The 27,100-nt window shown below is 32.0% G+C and overlaps 1 protein-coding gene and 2 long non-coding RNA genes across 3 annotated transcripts in view; 2 read left to right on the plus strand and 1 right to left on the minus strand.

The window, feature by feature from the left end:
- The window catches only part of LOC149487000 (uncharacterized), a 412,994-nt gene extending 399,175 nt beyond the window's left edge, over positions 1–13,819 (plus strand). Inside the window, exons 2-3 of the long non-coding RNA XR_016315832.1 lie at positions 10,776–13,271; positions 13,767–13,819. This is a non-coding gene — a long non-coding RNA (uncharacterized LOC149487000). The remainder of the gene's footprint in view (positions 1–10,775; positions 13,272–13,766) is intronic.
- The window catches only part of LOC149487006 (uncharacterized), a 191,238-nt gene that overhangs the window by 140,002 nt on the left and 24,136 nt on the right, over positions 1–27,100 (minus strand). The gene's annotated exons all lie outside the window — the stretch shown is intronic.
- Positions 24,706–27,100, plus strand: part of rsh (Rap GTPase activating protein radish) — a 44,761-nt gene continuing 42,366 nt past the window's right edge. The window contains exons 1-2 of the mRNA XM_089697078.1: positions 24,706–24,910; positions 25,023–26,432. Of these exons, the coding sequence (XP_089553204.1) occupies positions 24,706–24,910; positions 25,023–26,432 (1,615 nt within the window). The remainder of the gene's footprint in view (positions 24,911–25,022; positions 26,433–27,100) is intronic.

Raw genomic sequence — 27,100 nt, forward strand, 5'->3', positions numbered from 1 at the left:
GTGTAATATTTTTTTGTAGGTAATCAAGAGAACACTAAAACAATGCATCATGCATACATCTTTAACCTCTGTGTTTCCTAAAATAACACTATAATCCCTAAAATAACCGAAAAACACCACATGTATTTTCACACAGAAAATGCTTAAAAATATCCATATAGTAGTTATCTCGGACATTCCAAACATACTCCAGTGTAATTTATAAATACGTTCATTTGTTTAAAAACATACCGGAATTCCGGGCAATATAATATTGTATGTGGTCTCGCTTTATACACGAAACATCAAATATTAAACATAACTTTTAACAATTCCACAATATGTTTTAATAAATATTCATTTGCGCAAAAAGCTCTGTTATGCAAACGATACCCAATCACTTGTATTCCAATTTTCGCTGCAAAGTAAATATCTATTAATATTTCAATAAACTGATTGATTGAGTAGTGATTGCTATGCGAATTTCCTTCATTTTGATGTTCATATTTGATTTATCATACTTTTGACATCATTATAGAATTGCATTCTAATTATTTCAGTAACATTGGAATGTACCTAATGATATACAATTTTTTCTATGAGTTATTTTCATATCAATGAAGTATGTTATTATAGACCGGGAGATACTGACACAAAATTTCGAGTCATTTGTAACAGGATGGCGGTTCTACAGGGGTCTTAGTACGCAATGATAAAAAGAAAAATGATGGTGTGATCGCTGGTATCGGTGGTTTAGTCGCGTGGGCGTTAGCCGAACTCGTCGGAAAAATAGCGAAAGTCAAACGATTTGTAACACAAAAATTTTAGTATTTACCGATAGCACATAAAAAAGAAGTAGGCGGTAGTGTCATGCCATACTTTTCCGGTGTGACTTACAGCCCGCCATACCGACGCGAATATGTTGATTTAAATAAAACAATTATTCAACCATTTGTACCAGGCTAACTTTTGCACAGGTAACCATCGTCGTGCAGCCATTTACGAAAATCGCCATGCCATACTTTTCGGACGATTCCAAATGGTCGCCATACCGCCGAAAATCTGCAAAAATAATTTATTTCGCCAAACTTTTTGTACCAGTATTGCATTTGGATTTTTGGAGAGTATTTGATAAAATGTGACCATTATTATATTTGCCATACTTCTAGTAGGGGGAAAAAGTGCTGTCATACTTGAAAAATTAATTTAGTATTAATTTATATAAGTGAAGATTCCCAACGCCTAGATCTTTGAAATTTTGTATTTATATTCTTTGATCCTCAAACTTCCAGGAAAAATAAGTGCCATACTGTTACAAATCGTTTGACTTTCGCTATTTTCCGACGAGTTCGACTAACGCCCACGCGACTAAGCCGCCGGTACCAGCGTTCACACCATCATTTTTCTTTTTGTCATTGCGTACTAAGAACCCTGTAGAACCGCCATCCTGTTACAAATGACTCGAAATTTTGTGTCAGTATCTCCCGGTCTATTATGTCTCTAATTAACATTTTTATCACTGGTATGGATAATATCTACACATCAGAAATATAAGATATTTTATATTAAACAGCGTGATAGAGTTTTTCATTTTAACTATTGAGCAAATTACTCTTTGAGAGCATTTCTCACTTCCCTTAATAAATCTTACGACAACTGTGTACCCTAAAATCTAATAGCCATTAGAAACCCCAGAGGTATACAAAATTGATTGCAGTTGTGGCGTTCGTGCACCTGCTCGACAAAATGTATTATTTTAACAATACATAATTATATTTAACATTTTAACTTAAGTTTTGCAACCTACTTCTACTTCTGGTTTAATAACGTAATTCATTTATATTTTTAATCTTAAAATACTAATTATATCTAAATATGAATTCGAATGTGTATTGACGTAATTACAATAAATAAGCATAGTTAACCAATAGGTAATGAAATATCGCCTGTATGGTCAAATAGTGTACATTTTTATACAAACTTTATGAAAAGGGTCGGCAATTCTTGGATATTAGAAGGGACCAATTCTGACCCTTTTGTTTATTGAATAATTTGTTTCAGCAATAATTCATGAACAGACCGATCCTATTGTTGTCATAATGAATAGATTATCCATATTTTAGTAGTCTAAATTCATATTTATAGGAAATATTGAGATAAAGGTAACAAATTAGGTATTTACATTTTTAAATAGTCGGTAATCCTTTACATGTCTATGACGAGTTACAGTGTTTGTGAATTTTTCTTTAACGCATCACAAAATATAATAAAAAGTTCTAAAACCTCCAATTAAAATCCTGGCCTTCCTTTCGGTTCATATATTTTCTGAATGTAATTTATTTTATAAACATAACCTCTTGTAATTATCTACTAAGCGATAAAGACCACGATATTAAACTTTCATTGTAATTGAATGTTGTGTTAACAGGAAAATAACGGTAAATTAATTTAAAATACAGAACACAGACCTTCGCGAGCCGTAAAAAATTAATTAAACAGTTCTCTTTAGTGTTATCTCTGTTCAAACAAAGCTTTTGCGTTGCTTTTTATACAATTTCGTTCATCCATATTAAATTTACTTTGCCAACAAATAGAATTGAGCATTCAGATGAACCTAGAATCAGTTGTGCTTTTAAGATCTTAAACAAAGCTATGCTTTGAACTGACTCTCCGTTATGTTGCTTCTTCCTTGGTATCACAAAGGAAATTCACGTCTTAAAATATTCTTTACCTAAATTTTTAATCTGATTTAAATTCTCCAGGTATTTAGTTACTAAATCGGATTTAATTCCCACTGGACTTACGACTACGAGCGTTACCAATTTTATTAGGAAATTGTCTTTCTATTTATATCCGAGATTCACAATTAATAATTATTAAATCCATTTCATTCTCTTATATAATAACAATTTAATAGAATTTGTATCAATTTTTCATCATCGTAGCGTTGTGATATCCTGAATTTCTCGGAAATATAATTTATTTTTTTAGTATTTCTTAGACAGTATGTTTTGATTGAATGAGCTACGCTATTTCTATACTTATGTAATTTATATAAAAAATATCTAAAAATTAAGACACATCTTATTGTCGACTTACTAACACGGCCGCTCTGAAGTCCATAAGGATTTCGTCCTTATTACGATACATAAATAAAACATGCATGAGCCTCTTTCAAAGATAATGCTTCTTTCGTGTTTCCCCAACACTTACCCAAACATGATAAAAACGTATTATATGTAACGTAAACGTCTACTATTATAGGCTTTTAAGCAAACAATAAAATTATACTGAATAGAAAAGATTTGTGAGTTATATGGCTAGTCCTTTTAGAATGTTTTTAGTATGTTTTAAACATTTTTTTTGGGCAGTTTATGTGTTCAACGTGGCTATGAAGGTATGTGTTTATTTCTATATGCTATACAATTTCAGTGAAGTGAAGGTTCTTAAAATGCTTTAACAATATTCCACTTTAATGAGAAAATAACATCTATGTAAATGTTAGTAGATAGAGAAAAAAAATAAGAAGATAAAAATAGATGATATAAATATTAAAAACGAAAAATAAAAAGATTATAAATCACAACCGTGACATGTTTAGCAAACATGTATACGAAAATTATATTTAAATCCTTTGAGAAAGAAGCGAAAATTTAAGCGAATATAAACAATCATTAATCATGTTGTTCATTACATAACCTTATATTTCCAAAACATATTGTACTCTTTGTGAGCATGAAGAATTACTGCGGAGTAGCGTCAAAGAGAATCCGTCTCATTAGAGGAATGTCGTAAACATAATGAATGGAATTTGGCCAGTACTCAGTAGAGGCGAATTCATACTGGCCTATCACAGTAATGCCGCATAACTTTGTTGTACTAATGGCATTACGAGGTACATTATGAAAGAATTTTTGTTTTAGGTGATTAATTCCGAAATGATATATCTAATTATTAAATTCGGACTCTTCTCTCTGTCTTAGTTGGTTGTGTTATGTGTATGAAATACTACTTATTGAAGTGTTTTTTTTATGTTCCATTTAGGCTAACAAATCAAATCTGAGAATATAATGAGCAATAGAAATAAATAATAATTAGCAACGTACTTTTTGGTTAACATATCACCATATGAAAATACATCATTTCAAATTTTCCAATCATTTTCTCGCGTCAATTCCGCAGTTCAAAACCTTACCTTTTTAAAAACTATATCATTATGACGACTTGGCGCGAGCTTTTTTATCGTAGTGTAACTGAAAAATTATGAATACCTAGTAGAAGTTATTAGAGATATCAGAACTGTGTGTAGAATTAACAATGCACAAAGCTATTCTATTAAAATGTACAGGTAACCATGGATTAGAAAATGAACCGAATATGCACGTCGAATTTCATTTTGAACGGGTTTAGCTGGCATGTTTTGATATAAATGGAATTCAAAACCAGTATTGCGCAGTAAAACATGTAATACAAAACTGGGAACACGATCCGCGCTATTCCGTGGGATGTTTGTTAGTCAATTATGCTTTTAATGAAATTCTAAATATTTCTGTTTCGCTAAAATTTATACTAATGCTTCATGGTATCTCTCATTCGTGTAAAACCTGATAGGTTATGTGAAGGCTTCATTGTCTTATTATTACATGTTACATTATCTAAAAGCGTATTATTAACAGAAATATATTGTTTATGTTCATAAGCATAAAAACGTATATGTAATTAGTAATATAATCTCTATGTATTTAGGATTAAAGTTAATATGATACTATTAGTAAAAGCTTAGACCCTGGCCAATTATTCCCGCTCATTTTCAGTTCAAATTAGCCAAGATTAAGAAACAACTACTTGAGATCGTGTATAACTTCATCTAGATACGTGATTTAGAAGACTACCCACGTCTAGTTTGAATGTAAAAAGCTGATATCATGAGTAGTAATTCAGGTATAAAAATAGCTCTCTTTTTATACCTTAATTACGTTTAGTGTAATATTGTTAGTATATTACTATAAAAAACTTAGGTACTTTAAAAATTACCCACTGAGCCAAGGAATTGATAAAATATACAAAAAATCACCTCGATAGATTTCAAAGCATTTCAAAGTTATCTGATAGTATCTGATGCTCGGTGCATACTGCATAATATGCTTCATGTGACGTATTTGCATGTGAATAGAGAAATCGAAGCTTACTGAAGGCTATCTCTAAATACTAGATAGCTATCGAGAGATTTAACGTACTAAGACCAAACTTTGTAATGGTTTAATGGAGATTAAGCTATTTTACGAGAGGCTCCAAATACAGTAAAACCTTCACAATATATCCCATGGTGACTACCAAAACTATTAGACTGTAAAGTTTATCTTACCTAATATTTTATTTTAAAGACATTATACTTTCTAAAGGATTAAATTGGTTTTAAAATTAATTTACATAATTCCCTATATTTTTCTATTTGCGAATCTTTCGTAGGTGTTTATGCAATAAATGAAAATATTCCAGAAATAACTTTTATTACAGCAAATTGAACAAGTAAATAACTCTAGATTGCTCGGAGATTACTCTGGCTTCCTATTATTAAAAGTATGTTCAAGAACTAGTAGGTTGTTTGTGTTTATTTCTGTGTAATCCATCCTAACATTATACCCTTATGTATTGTTCTGTCTACCCTTTCACACCAAAATCGCGTAACCAATTTTGATGACATTTGCAACAAAGAGTGACGAGAGCATAGGAAATGAATATACAATGAATGCCATAAAAAATCCAAAATATCCAAAAAATTTATTGTTCCATCAGGCAAATATGTTTTCTAAGAACATTAGAGCTTTTCATATGGTAAAGTAATTCTATTGAATATTTACTTATATTCATCTACTTATGTTTCAATATGTTACTCCTATTTATACTTAGATCTAGAAAAAAATACATTGACGTCAGACACTCGTAAATTTTATAAATAAATTTCTCAAACCGTTGTTCCCTTGCAGCTGACATTTCTTAGTCACTTCATCACACAAAGGCTTGTTAAATGCAGCTTGTAATTGATTATAATGTTACAACGTTCGATTAGTAACCCTTTTAAGAAGGGACAAGAAGTGTTTTCCATTCGCATACGAGTCTAATAAGAAAGACTATGTAATTTGGATGACAAACTATTATATTTAAAAAATGTGATAACTTACCTATTGCTCATCATAAGAAGCTACACGCTACATATTTCAATTTATTTTTAACTACATACTTACCACACAGTTCGATTTTTCATCATATTTTTTATCCACAAGAAACAAAGCCGGGATACTAGTATTATATAAGTAGTCTCGTAAATATGGGGCCCATTTATGCTATTTGCTGCTAAATGGTTCGTTATAATTACTAAAAGCATTTTAATGGAACGAATAAAACCTTCAGTATATGCGCGACTATATTGCGTCACTAGTTTCTAAAATGCAGCAAAAATTTGCAACAAATAGTTCAGCATTGGTTTTCATAGTTGGAACTTTCTGACATAAATCTGCATCAACCTTAACCGCAAAACAAGTCTCAAACTGTAAGTATGCAAAAATCTGGCCAACGAAAGCTGCTCAAGTGTTACAAACAAAATGAAATGAAATCGTTCTTATTTTACGCCATGTAACAGTGTCTAATGCATTAATAACATAGATTGGTTAAGTGCTCATCTAATATTTACCAACCGTCCTTACCTTTTTATACACCTACTAGATTTCTGCCCGCGGCTTCGCCCGCGCAGTCAAAGAAACACCCGCATAGTTCCCGTTCCCATGGGATTTCCGGGATTGCGTCATTTTCCTGGGTTAAAAAGTAGCCTATGTCCTTTCTCGGGTATCAAAATATCTCCATACCAAATTTCATGAAAATTGGTTCAGTAGTTTAGGCGTGATTGAGTAACAGACAGACAGACAGACAGAGTTACTTTCGCATTTATAATATTAGTATGGATTGCATAGCATCAATATAAAGTCATCTAAAATAAACACTTAGCAGTCTATCAAGATATCGATTGCCGCCATTGAGATAATATTAATAGGAGACGACACCGCCTACATCACTTATGTTCCACTCAACATACGTCATGTGACGTATGTTGAGCGGTATTTTTTAATGGTTTTAAAGTGAAACGCATCAAACATGCCTTCGTGTGTGTTACGATATTGCACAAATAATACAAATAATACGGAAAAGTGCAAAGGAATAACTTTCATCGTTAAGTACCTAACTAAATAATAATTTTTAAAACTTAGTTAGAGCAAAAAAATGGCGCACAGATTTTGTTCGTGGTGTCTCCTCCATACGTAGTAATATTATCTCAATGATTGCCGCACAGATTGCCGTATCGTCCGATGACAGAAACAATTTCCATTTAAAAAACAATAGAATCCTTAGAGAGACCACCAAAACCCCACATTATGTTTCATAAAAACCGCTTTGTCTTGAGGAATTGAAAGTAACAATTTATATTTTGTTGGGAGCAATATATTTGCTATGTTTCTGTCCCCGGGGAATGTTCTGGAACATAATAACCGCGAACACTCGTTTATTTATTAATTTCACAAAAATTCAGTTTATTTCTTATGGCAATTTTTCTGTGTCCTGTTTATGTTTCTGTTCTTTTTTTTTCATATTTAATTCTATAACTTTTAGATCTTTTTCAAATGTCTTGGTAACTGAAAATTTTGGTTATGAATCAGCACCTTTAGCAAAAATACCTTTCATTATTAAAAAGCAATTTTTCTCTCTTCCATTTCATCCTAAAAACATCGCAGGTAAAATAATACAAACCAACAATTAAAATGATACAATGGCTGCAGTTATATCTGTATTCGTTGATATTTATTTCTAGAACAGATCAATACCTAGTGTCTGGGTTCCCAAATAACTAGATTACAAGAAGGTTACCAATCTGTGGAATTAAAATATTATATCTTTTATATATTCTTCAGAAAGGAATCTTTAATGCTTACTTTGTAGAACTCGGGTACCTACATATTCACATGCTATTGTGCCCATGCAAAGTAAAACTACAAATCAAAACTAGACATAATATCATTATGTAAAAAAGAGCGTATGTGCTGAGCACACGTGTCAAAAGTGAAACTTCTTTGGCAAGATACAAAGATACCAAAATCGTCGCCTTACTCCATTTTGAAACTATTGCAACGAGAACTTGAAATACTACAGTACTTAATTAATATCGTTTGAATGATGATTATTTGTTTTGAAATCGAACATTGAATTTACTAAATATATGACTGATCGGATGATTGATCGACTTAACCACATTGTGCATGAAATTAACACATTCAAATACATAAATCCAATAGGTAGATACATATATACTTACAAACGCGCTGTATTAGTTCATAAATCAAACATAGTCGTATATTCTGGTATATTTTAGAGCCAACACTTTCAAAGTACCAGCCTATAATAAAATTGATATATGGAAAGTTTCAGGAAAACTAGAATTCAATTTTCCTGCTATTGTAAAAATACTCGATTATGCGCAGATATTTGTATACAAACCCTCAGATAAAACCTCCTCTATTATGTAAATTTATCTATTGGGGATTGACATTTTTTCTTGTAAGGTTCTGTCTAGGTCGTGTAACTCGTCACCCTCCTACTGTTTACATAAATAGTTCTACAGAAACGTGTAGAGTATATTTCACTGCAAGAGATTTGTTAAACTTTATTTCAAAGTATTTTAGGACTGCGAAAGATTGTGCGGAGAAAAAAATTCGTAAGTTAATTACATAAAAACTTGGAGACTTATCAAAATTTAATAAAAGAACGTTGTATCAAAAATATATTTTTGGTTAACAATTTGTTCTTGATTAAATTTAAACTGTATTTCATTAATATTATAAAACATCATGAAACAATATCACAGGATATTATTATCTATAATTAAGTACCGTAAATAACTCCAAAGGACCACACTTGTTTTATTTGTTAGAGATCCCTGTTTGTTGCTCGGTATCTTCAAAGAGCGTGTACGAGATAAAAGTTTTTGTTCATAACACGCAATGCCCTTTAGAAATATATTTTGCAACATTTCCCACATTTTCATAACAGCTACTTCATATTTGTTCCAATTTAATTTTAAGCTACACACTTTTGTACATTAAGCTCGTTTAGCGTTCATACTTTATGTGACTTTTAGCTTTTTTGCATTTCAATTAATAAACTCTATCGTAAACTCAAAAACTTCATAATTAAACCAAACTGTATGACCATAATCACCTTATAACAAATTGCTAATTAAACCGATTATTTCTGCTCTATATCTGTGACACAATTACCGACCAAACCATCCGTGAGCTTAAAACTCCTATCATTTGCCTTTCCCATTTCAAGAACATTATTCACTAGTAAATTTTAATCCCCGACCGCACGCCAGTTCGACAGCTTTGAATACTAATGACTCCACTAATTACTAAGTCCTTTTCAATAGGCTCACTATCAATAAAATAAGATCACATCCCCGTTTAAATTGGCATTGGGGCCATTCAACGTGATTGGTGGATATATGTTGCAAAAGACTATTCATGCCGTAATTGGTGTATGTATGACAAAAGTAATCCTGCATTGGGCGGAATATTCAGTCGGTTGCTAATTAACTAGAGTGAAAAGCCACTGAAATGATTCGATGCATCACAAAGCTCAATGGGCAGGTTCGGACGATACGAACCGCATATCGTGTGTATGATTATTTTAACCGCATTTTATGTTAGAGTAGAGTTATTGAATTTAAAATTCGAATATTATGTTAGTATTTGATTTTTCGAAAAGGCTTTCAATTGAACACATCCGACTCAATTGCAATCTGGTGCGATAATAACTTAAATTGTGCTTTGCTACTTCGATCAAAATTGCCATCCTTGATAAAAAAATATCCTTCCTACATAAATTAATATAAAATTTATTTATTGAAAATCTGACGTCATCAAATTTATTACTTAATAGCTGAAAAACTGCAGTGAAAGCATTATTAAATAATTTCACTCAAAACTTTAAAATTTGTTCTTTTTTTTTTAAACACGTGACATTTCGACATTGTATAACATAATTAATGTCGGGAACATTTCTCTCGAGTGTTATAAATTATGTTACGGGAATTGTTTCCATTTTATGGAACAAAATGGTCCTAGTAATTATATACTTTGACGGAAAATTTTATTTTATATATTATAAATAATTATAATAATTGCTCATCCTCAGTTGTTCTTGTCAAGTTCACCCTGGAATAAAAAGTAGCTATATAAACATACTAGAATAATAACGACAATGATACATTATAATTAATTAAATGTAAGTATAAACAACATAGCCTGAAGCTATACAAATACAGCAAAATATGCAGCTTCAAAAGTTTATCAAATAGAAATGTTAACAAATTCTCTATTTTAATAAATTTGAATGTGTGCTATTTTTAGATATTTGAAAAACCGTAACTTGTATTATTTGTTCTCAATTACTATGGACGCATTAAATTTAGTTTTTTTATTTAGCCATTTCATTGACATTCACCAAAAAGCTCTGTACTACGTCGTTCAAATAAATTATTTTACCAACAACATTTGTTCTGTTGTCTCGGTTAAGATTTAATAAAACCAAGAGAACATTATTCTTGAAAAATCTGTCCAAAATATGTTTTTCTTTAAATAAAAGGATAAACCCTTAAAAGCCTATTATTAGCCGCCTTAAGTCCATTTCCCAAGTTAAACATTTTTGACCCAGCTTAGAGCAACGGTCAAAGGTTCTAGTCTTTAAAGGCATGGGCGTAGCCACGGTGGGGCAGGGTGGGGCACTTGCCCCACCCTGGCTCTGGCCTGGAAAGTACCTAACCAAATCTAAAAAATTAAATTAAATTATCAAGTACCTACTGACTACAAAACTTAGTATCTGTAAGAAAATTCACTCTCGAAAGTCGTCACACAAAAAAAATGCGATCTAAACAAAAAACTTGCGCACGATTGACTCCATGCGTAAACAAACGTAATCCTTTTATTTTTCGTTTGTGTGTTTTTAGCCGATATCTCGGAAACTATCCACTTAAAGGCAAAAGTTATTATGACTTTTTTGTAGAAAGCACAATTTCGCATCTTTTATTCCTTGTAAACTTTATTGTAAAACGTACCGTTTACTATTTATGGCCCATTTAATGAACAGATTTATCGTTTTTGGCTAATAACTCTTAAAATATTGGATTAATTAATAAATTACATCTTTTCATTTTTTAAATTCACTCTATTCTCTACAACTTTTGCTTGAAACTTTTTTTTAGGGTCCCGAACCTTAAAAGGAAAAAACGGAACCCTTATAGGTTGTTGTTGTCCTATGTTGTCACTATGTTGTCCGTCTGTCTGTCTGACTGTCAACACCCTTTTTCTCAAGAAAGCGTGGAGCTATCAAGCTGAAATTTATATAGAATACTCAAGTCTACGGTCCCTTGAAGCTGTGAAAGCCAACGCAATCAAAGATACAGCCATTTTATGCTGCAAATTATCGCTAATTTCGACATACGCAAGGGAATCAAAACCTACACTGTACTTCCCGTGAACACAGTCTTGAAATTTGGTAAAAAACAATGTCTTATAGCACAGAGAAAGGAAAAATTGCTAAAACATACATTTTAGAGTTACAACATACTAAAAAGTAGGTTTGTTCGGAGCCCTCGATGCGCGAGTCAGACTCGCACTTGGCCGGTTTTATTTCTAATGCCCACAATTTTTGAGTTATTTAATGTTCAATGTTGGATTACAAAGCTTAAAATGAAGAATTTCAAGGTATGCATACCAAAACTACAAATACTACAAATTTAACAAACTTATTAAAATAATGTCCTGTAGTACTTCAAAATTAATAGTTTGTTTCCTCATTTGCAATAGTAATAGACTTTTAAATATTTCATTTTATTATATTTCGTACAACTAAATAATAATATTGAGTATATTATTTTATAATCTGATGCAAAAATAAAAAAATTTGGAAAATCCAAAAGTGCACGCCTCATAATTTTTTTTTTAATAAATATTTATTAATTATTATTTTTGTTTATTTAATAACAATTCAACCACATCGAATCAGACCCTGAAAAATGAAAGGGTTCTATTCCTGAGCATACTCAAGCGTAAGAGAAAAAAAAAGACTCGATTAGTAAAGTATTTCGGTCGCTATCGTGTTAACAAGAAAAAGGATCCGCACATACAGACACACGGACGTCCAAGACAGAACTTTTTTAAACTGTTTTTTAACTAGTTTAAATAACAAAAATGACATCAAAAATATCATGAACGTTAAAAATAGTGTTTTTTCTTAATATGTGTGTGTATGTATTATCTTACAAGTGCAATGTATGATACATAAAGACATTTTAAGTTTGAAAAATCAGATGTTTTGCGCGAAGTGACAGTAGTACCCACCTCAACGCTTCGCTTATGAGGCGTGCAATAGAAGTAAATGAATAGAGTTTATTTAGAAAAATGTGTAAAAAAAAATCATTTTTCTATAAATAAAATCTAAATTTTGTCAAAAATCCAATTGCATTGGATATCTCTTCTTTGTCTTCATTACATCCTTAAAAAAAACTTTAAGGCTCCCGCGTCACCCGCCGAGCGCCGACATTTCTACATTAAACGGATTACAACTCAAAAAGTATGGGCACTAGAAAAGTTTCAAACAAAAGTTGTCGAGAATAAAGTCTCATCTTAAAAAATGGGTAGTTGCATTTTGTTGATTAATCCAATATTTTAACAGTTATTAGCCAAAAACGATAAACCGTTTCATTAAATGGGCCATAAATCGTAAACAGTAAGTTTAACAAAATAGTTTATAGGGTGTAAAAGATGCGAAATTTTACTTTCTATAAAAAAGTCTAACTAACTTTTGCTCTAAAGTGGATAGTTTCCGAGATATCGGCCAAAAATTTTCTTTAAGATTGCGAGCGAGGCTCCACCTGGATCTAACAGCATTTTGTGTTTTTATGGTCAGTAAGTGACCCTAAACTTCCCGTGAACCCAGAATCTGGAAATTTCGTATTAAGTTACGTCTTATAGCGCAGATAAAGGAAAAATTGCGAACCCTTTAGGTTTTGATTCCCTTTCAAATGTCGAAATGTGTGAAAATTTGCAACACAAACGGCTGTATCTTTTTTATTACGTTGGTTGATTACTTTGAATTTTTCACAGCTTCAAAAGTTCGTTTTTTCCTTTTTAAGGTTCAAAACCCTAAAAATTAACCGGGACTAGACGTAGGATAAAGTTGCTATAGTCGAGCCATTTTAATAGGCAACATTTGACGTCTATCAATTTTAACTTCATAGGGTGGTAACCTGCTTAAAAACATCGATTAAACTTGAAACATTTGTCAATCGAACTTGAAACACATGTCAATAATTTATGATGATTTTTATTCCCAAGTAATCAATGCATTCGATTCTAGATGTCAGATTTCGATTTTTAGAGTAACGTCTCTGGTATTTAAAAAGAAAAAAGGTTTATTGACACAAAATTGTAGCGACGTCAGTTCTTTAAATCAGAAATTGTTTATTATGTTTAGAATGGTTTATCAGTAAAATCAAATCCTAAAATTACTTGTATCGGTCATTATTATTATAAATACGTAATCGTAATTGAAAAAAGTTAAGCAAATGTGCAGTTTTAACAAAACGAAATATCATGTTATTCTATGTCGTCGTTACTAGGTTACGATGTTGAATTTTGTTGAACTGTCAAATGTTGCCTATTAAAATGGCTCTACTATAGTTACAATTTTTTTTTGCCCCACCCTGAGCCCATGGCTAGCTACGCCCATGTTTAAAGGTGATATAAAAATAAAGATTGCCTTCGTATATAAACTTTCATTATTATCCTACGACTTTCCCTAACATAATTTAACTTTGACAGGCTTCATTTGGATTTATGAAGCCACTCATACAAACTGGTTCACTTTTTCGGATGAATGAAAGTCTGATATAGAAGTTTATATTGTAACCCATTCATATATTTAGAGAAAAGGATTTCAGGAGAGTTAAGTTAGGGATTTGTAAGAAAAATTGTTTATCTTCAATCATCAAAATAACAATCTATTGTGAGCTATTTGTAATACCTAGTGTGTGCAATTTTGAATATTAAATAATCTTTTATCTAATAAAAACTTCACAGAGTAATTTTCGATATCTACCAAACAACATAAATCAACATTTGTTGATTGCAATGGACGCTATAATATCTATATTTTATAAATGACACAAACTCGAAAGTAAAGACGCCAAAGTCAAAGGCCAATAAAACGAAATTGATTTAATCAGTGAAACTCATAAACGAAACAGTTCATAAGTTCGCCAAAATGTTTTAAACATTAGTTTGCTATTTGTGTTCCCAACATCAAAGTCGTACTATGTTTGTTTGCGGCGAAGCAATCAGATTGTGACTGCTTTGTCGATGCCATTATCGGAATTAATTCTCAACTTTATTTAATTTATAAACATTAATATATTAGAGGACCGTTGCTCGTGGGTCACGGAGCAGATGTCTGTAACTGCCGTTTTACTGACTCACTCATCTGTGTCTTACCAATCCTTTATATTTCATTGGTATATAAGAAGATACAAATATAAAATTGTAGAGCAAAAGCTCTGTTGAAAATTAAAGATTTTTTCATGGATAAAGAGGTGAAATAGTTTTAAAATTTCGTTGCGGTAATTGAACAGCTTACTCGTGGAAACTAAATTATTAATTTTCAGATAATAATCACTTTTAAAATTACATTCCAAAGATGTTTAAAAAATTAGGTCAATAAAGTGAAAGGTCATTAGATGACCAGAAACTCTGATCAAATTGCGTCGATAGTAAATTACTAAAAGCAATTAATAAATATTTATAAAACGTTATTTAAAAAGCACACACAAACTGCAATCTGCTGTACATTTAAACGCATTTATATTCTAACGAAATATGCAAATTCATTCTCGTGGCGTTAACGAGAAAAGTGATTAACTATATATTGCAAACTTTCACACATACAGCTTGACAAAATAGGTAACTCATATTGTTTGCTATTTTCGTACTAATTTATAACACTAGGCGGTTCCCAATTTTCATACACGAGTGCCCTTAATTGGTTTAAAAATTTTGCATGCGGGTTTTTCATTTTATCGTAAAAGAGTTTATGTTTATTTGTAACTTTACACTTTTATGGACGTTGTTGTTTTAATTACATCCGCATAATGTCAGTATTTCTCTTAATTAAATGGATTGATCATGATTTTATTCACTATTGTACCCATATTGTACCTAATCATTTAATTTAAAGGCAGATTCTGGAATCTAGTAAAAGGCCAATGTCGCTGATAGCTTATTTGACACTTTCTTACGTACATTTACATTCATTTGTCACTTAATCTGGCTGATAAGCTAAACAGAACATATTCAAAAGCAGTTAATCCGGCCATAATACTTCCCAATATAACCAACTTGTACTAATATACAAATATTTACTACATCCTTCATTGAGTTACTTTATCATTGTTGTTTAATGTCATTAATTAATCACGGATTATTGTAAGCGAACCAAAGTAAAGAGACATTCGGACTGGCTTAAGGAAATTGAAATAAATTACGAAATGGATGGTCTCTAAATGATATTTAACGAGAGATTAATGCTACCATTATTATGTTCGGAATAAAGCTAAGAGACACAATTAATCTGTCACAGCTGTTGTTTTATATTGAGTGTATTAATTACTAATTTGATAACTGATGGCTCAGTGGTTATAGTAAATAAAAATAAATTTATAGGACAGTGGTCTTATTTCTTTCTAATACTTATTTTATGAACGTGAAAGTTTGTTAGCATGGATAGGTAGACGGTTGTTACTTTTCCACGCAAACCAAGTATTCGGACCTTTGTTTTAATAAGCATATACATTTTACCTAAGTACCATGCAAGTGACACCGTGGGCTCTATAAGCTAGTATGAAATGAATCTTCTACGGTGACTTGAAATCATATTTATTATTAATGTATGTTTAATGTGTGTGTGTGTGTTTATATAAATTCACTTCTTTTCGTAGCAGTTTCGTAACTTCGTAGCAGTTGATAGAGATGTAAAATATATATAATGTGAACAGAAATTTGTACAAAATGTATTCATAATATACAAGCAGCAGCTGTAGGCATAGCCTATTCACGCAAATCCATAAATTAGGATCATATACTGACGTATAAATCTTAAACAACAATATATGGCGATATATCACATGATTAATGTACAAAACCACTGTATATGAAGGGACTAATCCGAAGATTATTGTGTTTACCCTCTTTCTCGATGTTTGAAAGGTTCTTAAGAAAAGTCTTAAAGGGTCCAGGGGTCTCATTCATCAAGTTTTTTCCTGTAATTCGTAACTAAAAGATTAAATTTTTGTACCTTATTTGACATCTCAATTCTACTGTATTGGGCTTTTTCAATTGGATTATACACGTGGGAAATGCCAAATTGTAATTTTAAACAACATAAAAACTCTCTTTTTGGTATCTCTATAATTATAAAGACTTCTAGTTCATATCTATATCTGTGCATAAATGTTGTTAATTTATACATTTCCCTTTTCATGTATAATATTTGAAAATATTAAAAATAGTGCTTCATCAAAATATAAATTAAAACTAAAATAACAATAAGTCAAAATAAAAACACGCCTCTATGGATGATTAAACACTCCCGCGAAAGGTTGAAATGGAAGTGAAAAGGCTTAAAATAATTGCAATGTCAGTCCTCATACAGTGAAACGCCAAAAATAAAGGCTAAAAGCGGCTATTTCCTTTAAACGTAGCTTAGAGGAAATTGGAAACCTTTTCCAATTGTTCCGGTAAAGACATAAAACCGCGGCTATATTGTATATTTGTCCTCTATAGTAATCATTTTATTATTAAGATGCTTTATAATGTAAGTGTAATAGGTAAGCTCAAAAAAGTTGAAATCTTCATTTCTGCTATACAATTAGTTTTGCAAAATGTTAAGCAACAATACCTGAGTTGACAAAGCGCATCTTAGCATCAATTATGCGTGGTTATATATGTAAATAATTCACTTCTTTAATATCTTATAACAATAATATTTATAAATTTTCGTAAGGAAATTATTGTGTTTTTACGTGGAAAATATTAGACATTTTAATTTGTGTGCTACATTTTCTCAACTCCATTCCTAAGGTCAATACGTATAGCCAGCGTGCTAAAATGCGTACAAAAGTATCTAGTTCAAATACCTATTTTTATTCCCTTAAAATCGTTAAATTTACTAGTACTTCAATGAATATGTAAGGTATAAATCTGTTAATATTATATTCACAAAATAGTGTGAACTTGCCTTAAGCATATGCGTCGAGTCGCAATGACTACTTTTCCGTAGCAGTGACGTACGGATATAGGCGGCAGTGTCAGTTTCCCTATGTGTATCAACTTCCAAGTTTTGCAAATATCGAGGAATACATTTTACTTTTATATACTTATGTTATGGTTTTATTCAGAAATAAATTGTTAGAAATCTATCTATCAAGTTGATGGTTGTTTGCTCAGCATAGGAATAAGCTTTAATTACATTTTCAATATTCTTGTACACGGTTTCTATAGTAAAACTAAATCGTCGTTGTAATACAAGTTATGAAGGATTCCTTTCAATAATAAATAAAAAAATATTTTTAAATGAGAAAATAATAACATTTCAATTCTTATTTGAGTAAAACTGATTGTACATTTACCTTTCTATGAAAGATTAAGATGAAATTAATAAAACTTAGCTTTAATAAAACCAATCCGTCATTTAAAATTATTTTTAAATCTCGTTCAGTTGCTTATAACAAACCAATCAAAAATAATAATACAATCAGTTGTTGAAAGATAAAAGAAAATTTATCCGCGTATTTTTTTTCTCGTTGTAACTTTTATTTGATTAATATTGAGATCACCTCTGACAATGCCTAAAAATTTATTTTCTTTGGACCGATCCAATACTTAACAGTTTTTTTAATAATTATTTCTACTTGACATTAATTATAAATTTTCCTCTATATTCAAAGATTTGTTATGTGGGTAATAAATCAAATAAATATTTGTATTTCGTTGTTTTTATACTTTAATACAAACCGGGTTAGAATATATTACGCACGAATGTAAGGGTTATTGTTTAGTTTACATCAAATACAAACACATTTAAGGTCTTAAATTTGGAGTAAGTTAATATGTTATCATTTTATATTTCGTGAACGAAAGATTAGTAATGTGTTAAGTATTTTTAGGAAGAGAATGAAATTATAAAACATATTTGAATCGACTTAATTTTTATTGTTTTATTAGGTAGATGCATTGTTTATCATAATTTTAAATTATGTAGTTTATATTATGACTCTTAGATAATACGGCCTACGAAGCTACGAGGCTACGTGTCTACGGCTACGCTTTATGATAATTATGTAATGTAAATTATTGAGAACCGTTTGCTCTCCGTAACAATAACTACGCAATAATATATTAAATATTGCATTATAGTATTATTATTTAATGTTTCTTTTTTACTTTTTTACAACACGTTAAACGTAACAAGTTTAAGACATAAAATGTTTGATTTCATACTATATGTATCATAAATTAATTTATCCTATCTTTTGTTTCAGGTATCTTCCAGTCCTTGAAGACACTGGCTTGTTAATAATTTTATAAGAAAAAATGTAAGAACCTGATCTTAGTTGTTTATTATTTGTGGCGGAATAAATGTATTTAACCCCGCTGGCTTGCTTCAGTATTTCATGTGTAGAAGATATACATGTCCATATATTATTATAAATTGTGCAACTTTACACATTTACATACAATAACAGTTATCATGAACATTATACATTTAATTCGGTAGCAAAATTATAAGTAAAAAGCAGTTGAAACAAATAATTGCTCTAGAACATTATGGTGTAACCATGGTGTAACCTATTACCTACACGGCTGAAAACTAAACTATATACAAAGGTATAACCCTGCTATTAATTGATACTTAATTACTGTGTTAGACATCAAAGTATGTTACAGTAATACACAATTACTATAACTGATATTTTGGTAATTAGCAAGCATAATAATATATTCGTTACGACCTCTTAAGTATATGCTTTAATATGCGCTGTTATAATTTAGGTTATACCTGTGGTTATACGATGCTGCGTATCGTCAGGTATTTTATAATAAAAAAGAGGATCTGATAAACAATGAAATGAATAATACATAATGGATAAAGTTCTAAAATGGGATACCTAAAATATTTTTATCCTTTAGGTATCCCATTTTAGAAATTTTCCCATGGTTTTCCATGAGATACATAAAGTGACCAATACATTTTTTAATTGAATGACCATTCGGTAATTACGTAATGTATACAGGATAAATAATTATAAATCTACAAAACTAATTAATTAAATTCATGGAATTCAAATTTCAGCAAGCTCAAGAATTTGTTTCTTTTACAATGACTCCGAACCGTATTAAAAATAAAATATCGAACCTTCTCAAGTAATTTCCTAAGGGACAAGGCTATGAGATGCAAAAGTGATCTAAAAGCTTTTTGTGTTTACAAAAATAAGACAACAAATATAAAAAAATAATTGTTGATCGGTTGACTGATCAATTTATGACTAAAAATAGAGAATGTTTGATAAAAGTATCTAATGAAAGTCCTAATTATCACGTGAAAGTCCTGTTTAAAAATACATTTATTTAAGGAACATTTCTTCTATTCTATTCTACACAATTAAAATGAAAATAAGTATATTTCACAATCTATTATCAATATATTTAAAATTTGAAAACACAACTCTATCGAAACATAAAAATTACCTTAACACATAGTAGAATATTTGAATATCTCAAAGTTAAATAGTGACCACCTGATTCGTAACTAACAAGACTCAGCTATAACAAAGAACAGAGTTGCAGCGTTGCTTTTGTAACTCGATTCAAAGCAAGTATTAGAGCTTGTTTGACGCTCCATTTATTATATGAACAGATAGGAAACATACGTATGTTAATTCAATGAATATTCCAGGTCGATGATTACTTCAGTATGTGTATAAAAGAAGTTATAATTATTGTTTTATCTGACTTTATAAATCGGTAATTTTTAAGAGTAATATTAATATAAAGTTTCTTTTGAGTTACCTTGTCTATTCTTCCTTTACCTTCTCGTATTTCCAAAGTAAATGTACGAACTATTCCTGTTTCTAATGCAAAGTTCCAGAAAGTCGGCAAATGCAATCTCGCCAATGGCCACTTCGTCAACCTCATTTTATATATGTTTACAGTTCACATCCAACACGTAGTCAATACGTGCTCCGAATCTATATTAGATAAGTCCAACTAACCAAAAAGCCAACGTTTAAATATACATAAGGAATAGCTTCAATGTAGGTACCGTTACTTTGATTTAAGCTACGATTGGATAATTAAATATTAAGATTATCATTGCTTTAGATGTTAGTATACTAGTTTATAGTATTTTATTACCTGTGGTATATACCAAAGTACCTATATATATTTAAATCTATGAACCTGTAGGTAGAAATCATCTAACAAACAAAGTAAGCTTAATTTCTTTTGCCTTTTTATTTGTTTATGATGTATTTAAAACTATAAAAAACAAGTCAAAAGGAATAAGAAATAAAAACTTTGAAAGTGTTCCTGAAGAAGAATAAAAGCATGTTTATTAATCCTTCTACGAGGCTTCGTATTTTTATAACAGCTCTTATAATTTCAAAGCAAGGAAGAAATATTACATTTTACATGTTACATCAAACACGATCCATAAAAACATTTTCATGAGCATTTTATTAACTTATAAAATCTTTAAAAAGCTCTCAACATTAAGTACGTAGACTTCAAACAACCAAGTGGATTATCGTGTTTAAGAGGAAGACGACTTTAAATACGTTTTAATATTCAATCAAAGAATTCTCGATAGATGTGACACAGCCTTTAATGGAAGGACTTATAGAAAACATTTTATAACTCTCTCTAAGAAGCGTCTAAGATTAATCAAACTTTAATTATAGTAATTATTTTCCCGTCGTTCAATTTATATTAAACTAGATAAACAGTACTCCAACCGTCGTCGTTCTATTAAAAAAAAAATACTACTAATTAAAAACCGTACTTATTATCATACGTATCACGTTAGCTAACTTCTATTATAGTTTTGTAATTTTTAGTTTTATAGTAACCAGCTTGTTATCTAAATCGATCAAATGTTGACCTTTTGCTAAAACCCCTATTAACCTTACTCATCAATCAAAATATTTTGTAAACATTGACGATTCGCTTTAAATATTATGAAACAACGATTTATAGTGAATTTATAATCTTTGGTTAACTTATAATATAAAAAAAATTCCATGCATATTATTCCTACTCCAATAATATTCTTCATAATATTCGTGTTGACTTGGTTAAGTTTACAGCCTTATAATTATATTTTAATATCAACGTTAAGCATATTACGTTACAAATTTGAAAAGGCTGAATAAAGCAACATAATATTCTGAAGGGAATGAAACTTCATCTTCAGTCAAAAGGAGGAAACTAAATTAAGTAATTGGTATAATACCTGAGTGCGAATTGCAATTGAATAATACCGTGTTTCTATTTAGGTCTACTCTATATGGTATTACGTTGCACTGGCTTCATATTTCAAGTAGCTTCATACCTCTTCAGTTTTCGCTATGAAATATAATAAGCTTAAAGTTGTTCTCGTTAGTGAAGTATTACATGCTATTACGCGGTATTCCTTGTTAATTTTCGGAATTATACGCCATAATAAACATTTTGAATGAATATTAATATTTATTTTGTTTTTTCTTCATAATAAGTAAATAGCGGGAAAATAAAATACGCAAACAACGCCATCTATTCGCCGCGCCTGAAACGTGTTGTATGAAGAAAGTTACGCGATGAACTGCGAATATTTTTAATGCTATGCCATCTAGCGGTAAAAGGAAACAAGACAAAAGAAAATTTCTTCTTACATACGAGTTGATTTCCATATTTGACGCTATGCGACGCTCGTTGTTACTTTCATCGTAAGAAAGCAGCATATCACTCGCAAAGATACAGAAGTTTTCTTTGCGAATGATATACTGCTTTATGTATCAATAATAAAAAAATAATTTGCTCTAATACCTAGTTGAAGAACAACAAAGATAATAAATAATGACTGAGCTTTTTATAAATATTCTCTAAATACATGATCCTGGAATAAATGCCTCTTGTACGCTCTATATAAAACACAGTAAAAATAAATTTTAACTCTTCAACTATTTTAAAAACAAAACACTAAAAATATGACAACTACTTCTCTACTGCTCTCTAACTACTAGATACACATACAACAAACTCCACACACAACAAAACAAACACATAACCACATTCGAAACCAGAAACTCACACACACAACCACGTCTAATACAATGCCTATTGTTTCAGATGTTCAAAGTGTTTGATGTGATACTGTATATCGGTAACGTGAGCTAGCCCCCATGACCCGGCTTGCGAGATGCAATCCCCTTCACCTCGTCTGCGCCACTACAGGTCCCCTATGTCAATCCTAGCATGCCCTATGTTAGCCCAACTAGCCTTACGTTCGACCGACAATCAAACACATTAAGATGATTTTGTACACCTTATAAATTATCAGTATAAAGTATACACTTTACCTACAAAATTATAACATATAAAAAAACTTCTCAATGTATAAGATTATAGAATTAAGCTCGATAGTATTAGCGTTAAAACAGCTTTTTACAAATCGTTATGAAAGTTAAATTATTTTTTCATAAAATGCTACATAACAGTCTCAGTTTTATTTGTATTCATGCACGCAAAACAGAGGGACTGAAGCTATTCAGACCACGTAACTTAAATAAAGATTTATTTTCAACATCATGTTAAAATAATTTTTAAACTGAATGTCGAACTTGAGGTTAGAAAAGCTTATTAGCCAACTCTCCAATGCTTTTCAAATTATGATCTAACGGTTAAGGCTTCGTAAATAACATTGATATGCATGCTATGCGGAACCTAGATACCCATGCTGCATGCCATGCTTTACGCGCCGTCTAATTTATATGACAGGAATGACATGTAACCTGCGCAAGCATTTTAAAAAGATGACCTTCAAGGATTTATAAAAAGATCAGATGAGTATAGGTAGGTATTTATAAAGTATAGAAATATAATAATACGTACGTTATTGATACTTAATTAAGCATTACTTACTTAATATTACTTAATTTACTAGATTACTAGTGAAAAGTTCCAAGAAAACTTCTTACATCTATTTATAGCATAGATATTAAGCTTTTTAGTCTCACCAGTTGGTACGTATTTGCACTGTTCCGAGCACTATTTGATTTTCTGAAGTATTTTAGTATAGCTTTGTCAATACATCGTAACCAAAACACGCTTTGAACTAAGTTACACTTTGCATAGAGCACGCAAAGGTTGGTAGTTAAGACAAATAATAATAATAACAAATATATATGCTAGTTGAGGATTACATTAATTAGTGATAACCACACTTGTTCTTATTTTATTATCATTTATGACTACAGTTACCACATAGATTATAGGAATGTTAATTATAGTATAGAATAATAATTATAGTTCATAATACTTAAATTTAGTTAGTCCTAGATAATTTATTTAACACTATTTTCCAAATTTTGTTTCATAAGTCATATCATTAGTTTATAGTATCTGCATATTTTGGTGATTCCACAAAAGCATCATCTTCCTTCAATTCTCAAATCTAATTATAGAGCATCAACATTTCGCTAAACAATGCTGTAGTATCAAATATAAATTGAAATTGAACTTCATTGAACAAATCATTTCAAACCGATTGAGCACATTTGAAGTTTCCACCTCGCCAGTCTCTTCCAATATAATTCGCATAGTGCCGAATGGTTTTTAGATGTGCCAAGTGTAGTAGTCATTCGGGCGAATAGACGACTGATAAGCTTATCAACACATCACGCTGACTGGCAACGTAATATCGTAGCTTTATCAATACGTTTTGATGATTCTGTATGCTTCCCGCAGGGTCGCTCAAACCTACCTCTAGACTATGATAGCCTTATCATCACAGTGTTGAAATCATTTAATATTACAGTAATAAATAAACATTTATTGGGCGTTTCATTGGTTTTAAGACCATAATATTATGACAATAATTTAAAATCAATTAGGAAAAATTCTATTAAATATTAGTGAGAAGCATTTAATTAATCTATAAAGTAAAGAAAATGATCACATTCTGTGAGATTAAGTTATGAGTAGTTGAATAGTGGCAGCGGTAAAACTGTTTGTAGAGACCATGAATTGTTTATTGGTGTAATAGATATTGTCGACACGCATGGGAGCGGTTATTATTTAATATCTTGTCGACAGTTCAGTTATCAGACCGCTGATGTGAAAACAAGAGTGCGATATCTAAAGTTTTACGTTCGTGTATCGAGTATGTCGCGAACAACCACCATGTATCCATATTCGTATTTTAGAAATAACAAATCGTAAGTTAGTAATGGAAGAAAATTCAACCAATAAATGTACTTATGATAAATTATTTGTGGTCTGTATTAACAACAATGTTTCGTCATTTAACAGGACTATGACTGCAATATGTTTCGTTTGCAATCTACCGATACTATCCCATCAAGTGGGATTGGTATGGGCGGGCGGCAACGGCTGGGACGAGCTGACGCGCTCTACTCTCGAAGAGTCAACTCTCAGACAGCGGCTGGGCAGCCGAAGGGACTCAGCTGCTCAAGTTTCATGTCTCTCTCCACCAGAACCCGATGGCGACCAGCCAAGAGGTATTATTTCATATTTTTTAATTAATAAGTATTAACGATATACGGAATACGAAATTAATATTTAAAATTACTTTGGATTAATGTTCGTATTTGAACGAAAATGTTTGTTTAGGTGGACCCCGCCGCCGCAGATCATCGTTAGCTCAACTCACTGACATTCTTCGAGAATGGGGTGGTGGTGGAAGCAATGCCCCAAGACGTCAAAGGGCGCCTTTATCACGGCGAGAAACTTTAGCAGATCTCGCTCGCTCTCTCCCATGGGCGCGCCACGAGCCTCCTCCGCGAAGGCGGCGAGATTCATCCGCAGATTCTGGCATCAAGTCAATGGCGTCAAAACGTCGCGATTCAAAAGCACCCCAAGATTTCAGATCTGACTACCCACACTATTTTGAAAGAAAAGACTCCACAACAATTATTCCCTCTAGAGAACGGCGTATAAAAAGACGCGGTTCTGGTGATGATAAAGAACGCAGAGATTCTGTTGATGGACACCGCCACAGGCGAGATTCTGTAGTAGCCCCACCTCCTAGAATCGTTGCAACGCATAAAAAGAGAAGACCATCTCCCCCAATGCAGGCACCACCATCGTTTGTCGATGCTTCGTCAGATCCTGGTCCATCGCATCCACCATCAGTAACGGTTGTTACCGTACATGAGCCGAGTCGATCAGATGGCGAATGTCCATCAATGACGATGCCGACTATCATTACATCTGCAGTAACACCATCTCCAACGTCGCCAACAGTGCCTACCGTAAATACTGTTACAACCCAAGCATCACCAACCACTCAAGTAAATCAAATAAGTACAGCAACGCAAGAGTCTCAATCAACGCAGGCTACACAAGCAACACCTGGAGGTAGAACACCGCCTAACTTGGGAGGTAGGCGTGATTCCACGACACAATGCGGTCGAACAAGGCGTGATTCAAGAGCAGCAGCAAGTCCAGAACGTAGGCTAGGAAGACTGCAAAGACAAGCTACTGCTTTCGATGATCCTATTGGTCCGCCTGGAACGCGACGGCCTTCTTTAGAGCCAGATGATGCTGGAAGAGCTCGTCGTGATTCTTTAAGTCCAGATTCAGCTGCGCGATCTAGAAGAGAAAGGAATCAATTGAGCCCAGATAGAGCGGGAGGTGGTGAATTAAGTCCATCAGCAGCACGACGGCGGAGTCGTCTGAGAAGGCAAGCATCCTGTGCTAGAATGGGACGAGCACGAAGTCCAGAATCAAGCTCTTGTTCCAGCCGAGATCCGAGCCCGTGTGCGAGGCCACCAGAAAGAACCATATTCAGGCGGCAATCAACTACAGAAGAGATACTCATTGCACGGGGTTTTCGACGTCAATCAACAACAGAAGAAATGATACGTTGCAGAAATTTTAGGCGTCAAAGTTCACAAAGCGATGATGCGTGTATGCGCGCTAGGGGTCGACGAGATTCATCAACCCAGATTTTAGACGGCACAATTGGAACCATGACTGTTGAAACAACAAGTACTTTCTTCGATTCAAGTACACAGACCGGTGAGTAACATTTGTTTTATTTTTTTGCGTTAAGTACAGTATTAAATAACATTAAAGAATTAAAATTTTATTTAAAGCGACACCTCTTGATTTCTGCAGTGAAACTAAAACCTACACTTATTTTCCACAAACTTTTTAATATGTCATCTAATGACTTTTCGATATAACTATGTAGTACTATGTAGAAATTAATATTTAATAACGTCGAGTAATCAGATTTTTCATTTAACTCTTTATGCTTTCTTTACATATAAAAACAACAAAAGGTAAACTACAATAAGTTAAGGAATAGGATTAGCTTACAAAAACTACATAATAAAACACTAACTTCACTACTATTATGTAAAGAAGATTCTTTCAATTGAGCTTTTTGTTGGGATTTCCATCTGTACTTTACAACAACATAGTACTCGATTACAATAGAACACCACGTGTTTTCCATCCGCCTCTCTCAGTCGACCAATCATTACGCTCGTATCAGCATCTCTTTCACTCGCAAGCTTTCACCCGAGAAAGCGGAACGGGGTAGTAGAGAAGGTTTTTGAGAGGATGCACAGTGGCGCCATCCGTACAAGCTTTGGCAGCCGAGAAATAGTGAGTCACTTTGAATTGGTAGCGCTTTCGCGCGGACCTCGGGACCGAAATGAGATGAGTCGGGACGCCCGGCG

Source organism: Colias philodice, chromosome 7, assembly GCF_061535455.1.
Source record: "Colias philodice isolate Cphi_HAF_F1 chromosome 7, ilColPhil1 Martin Lab GWU primary, whole genome shotgun sequence".
NCBI lineage: Eukaryota > Metazoa > Arthropoda > Insecta > Lepidoptera > Pieridae > Colias > Colias philodice.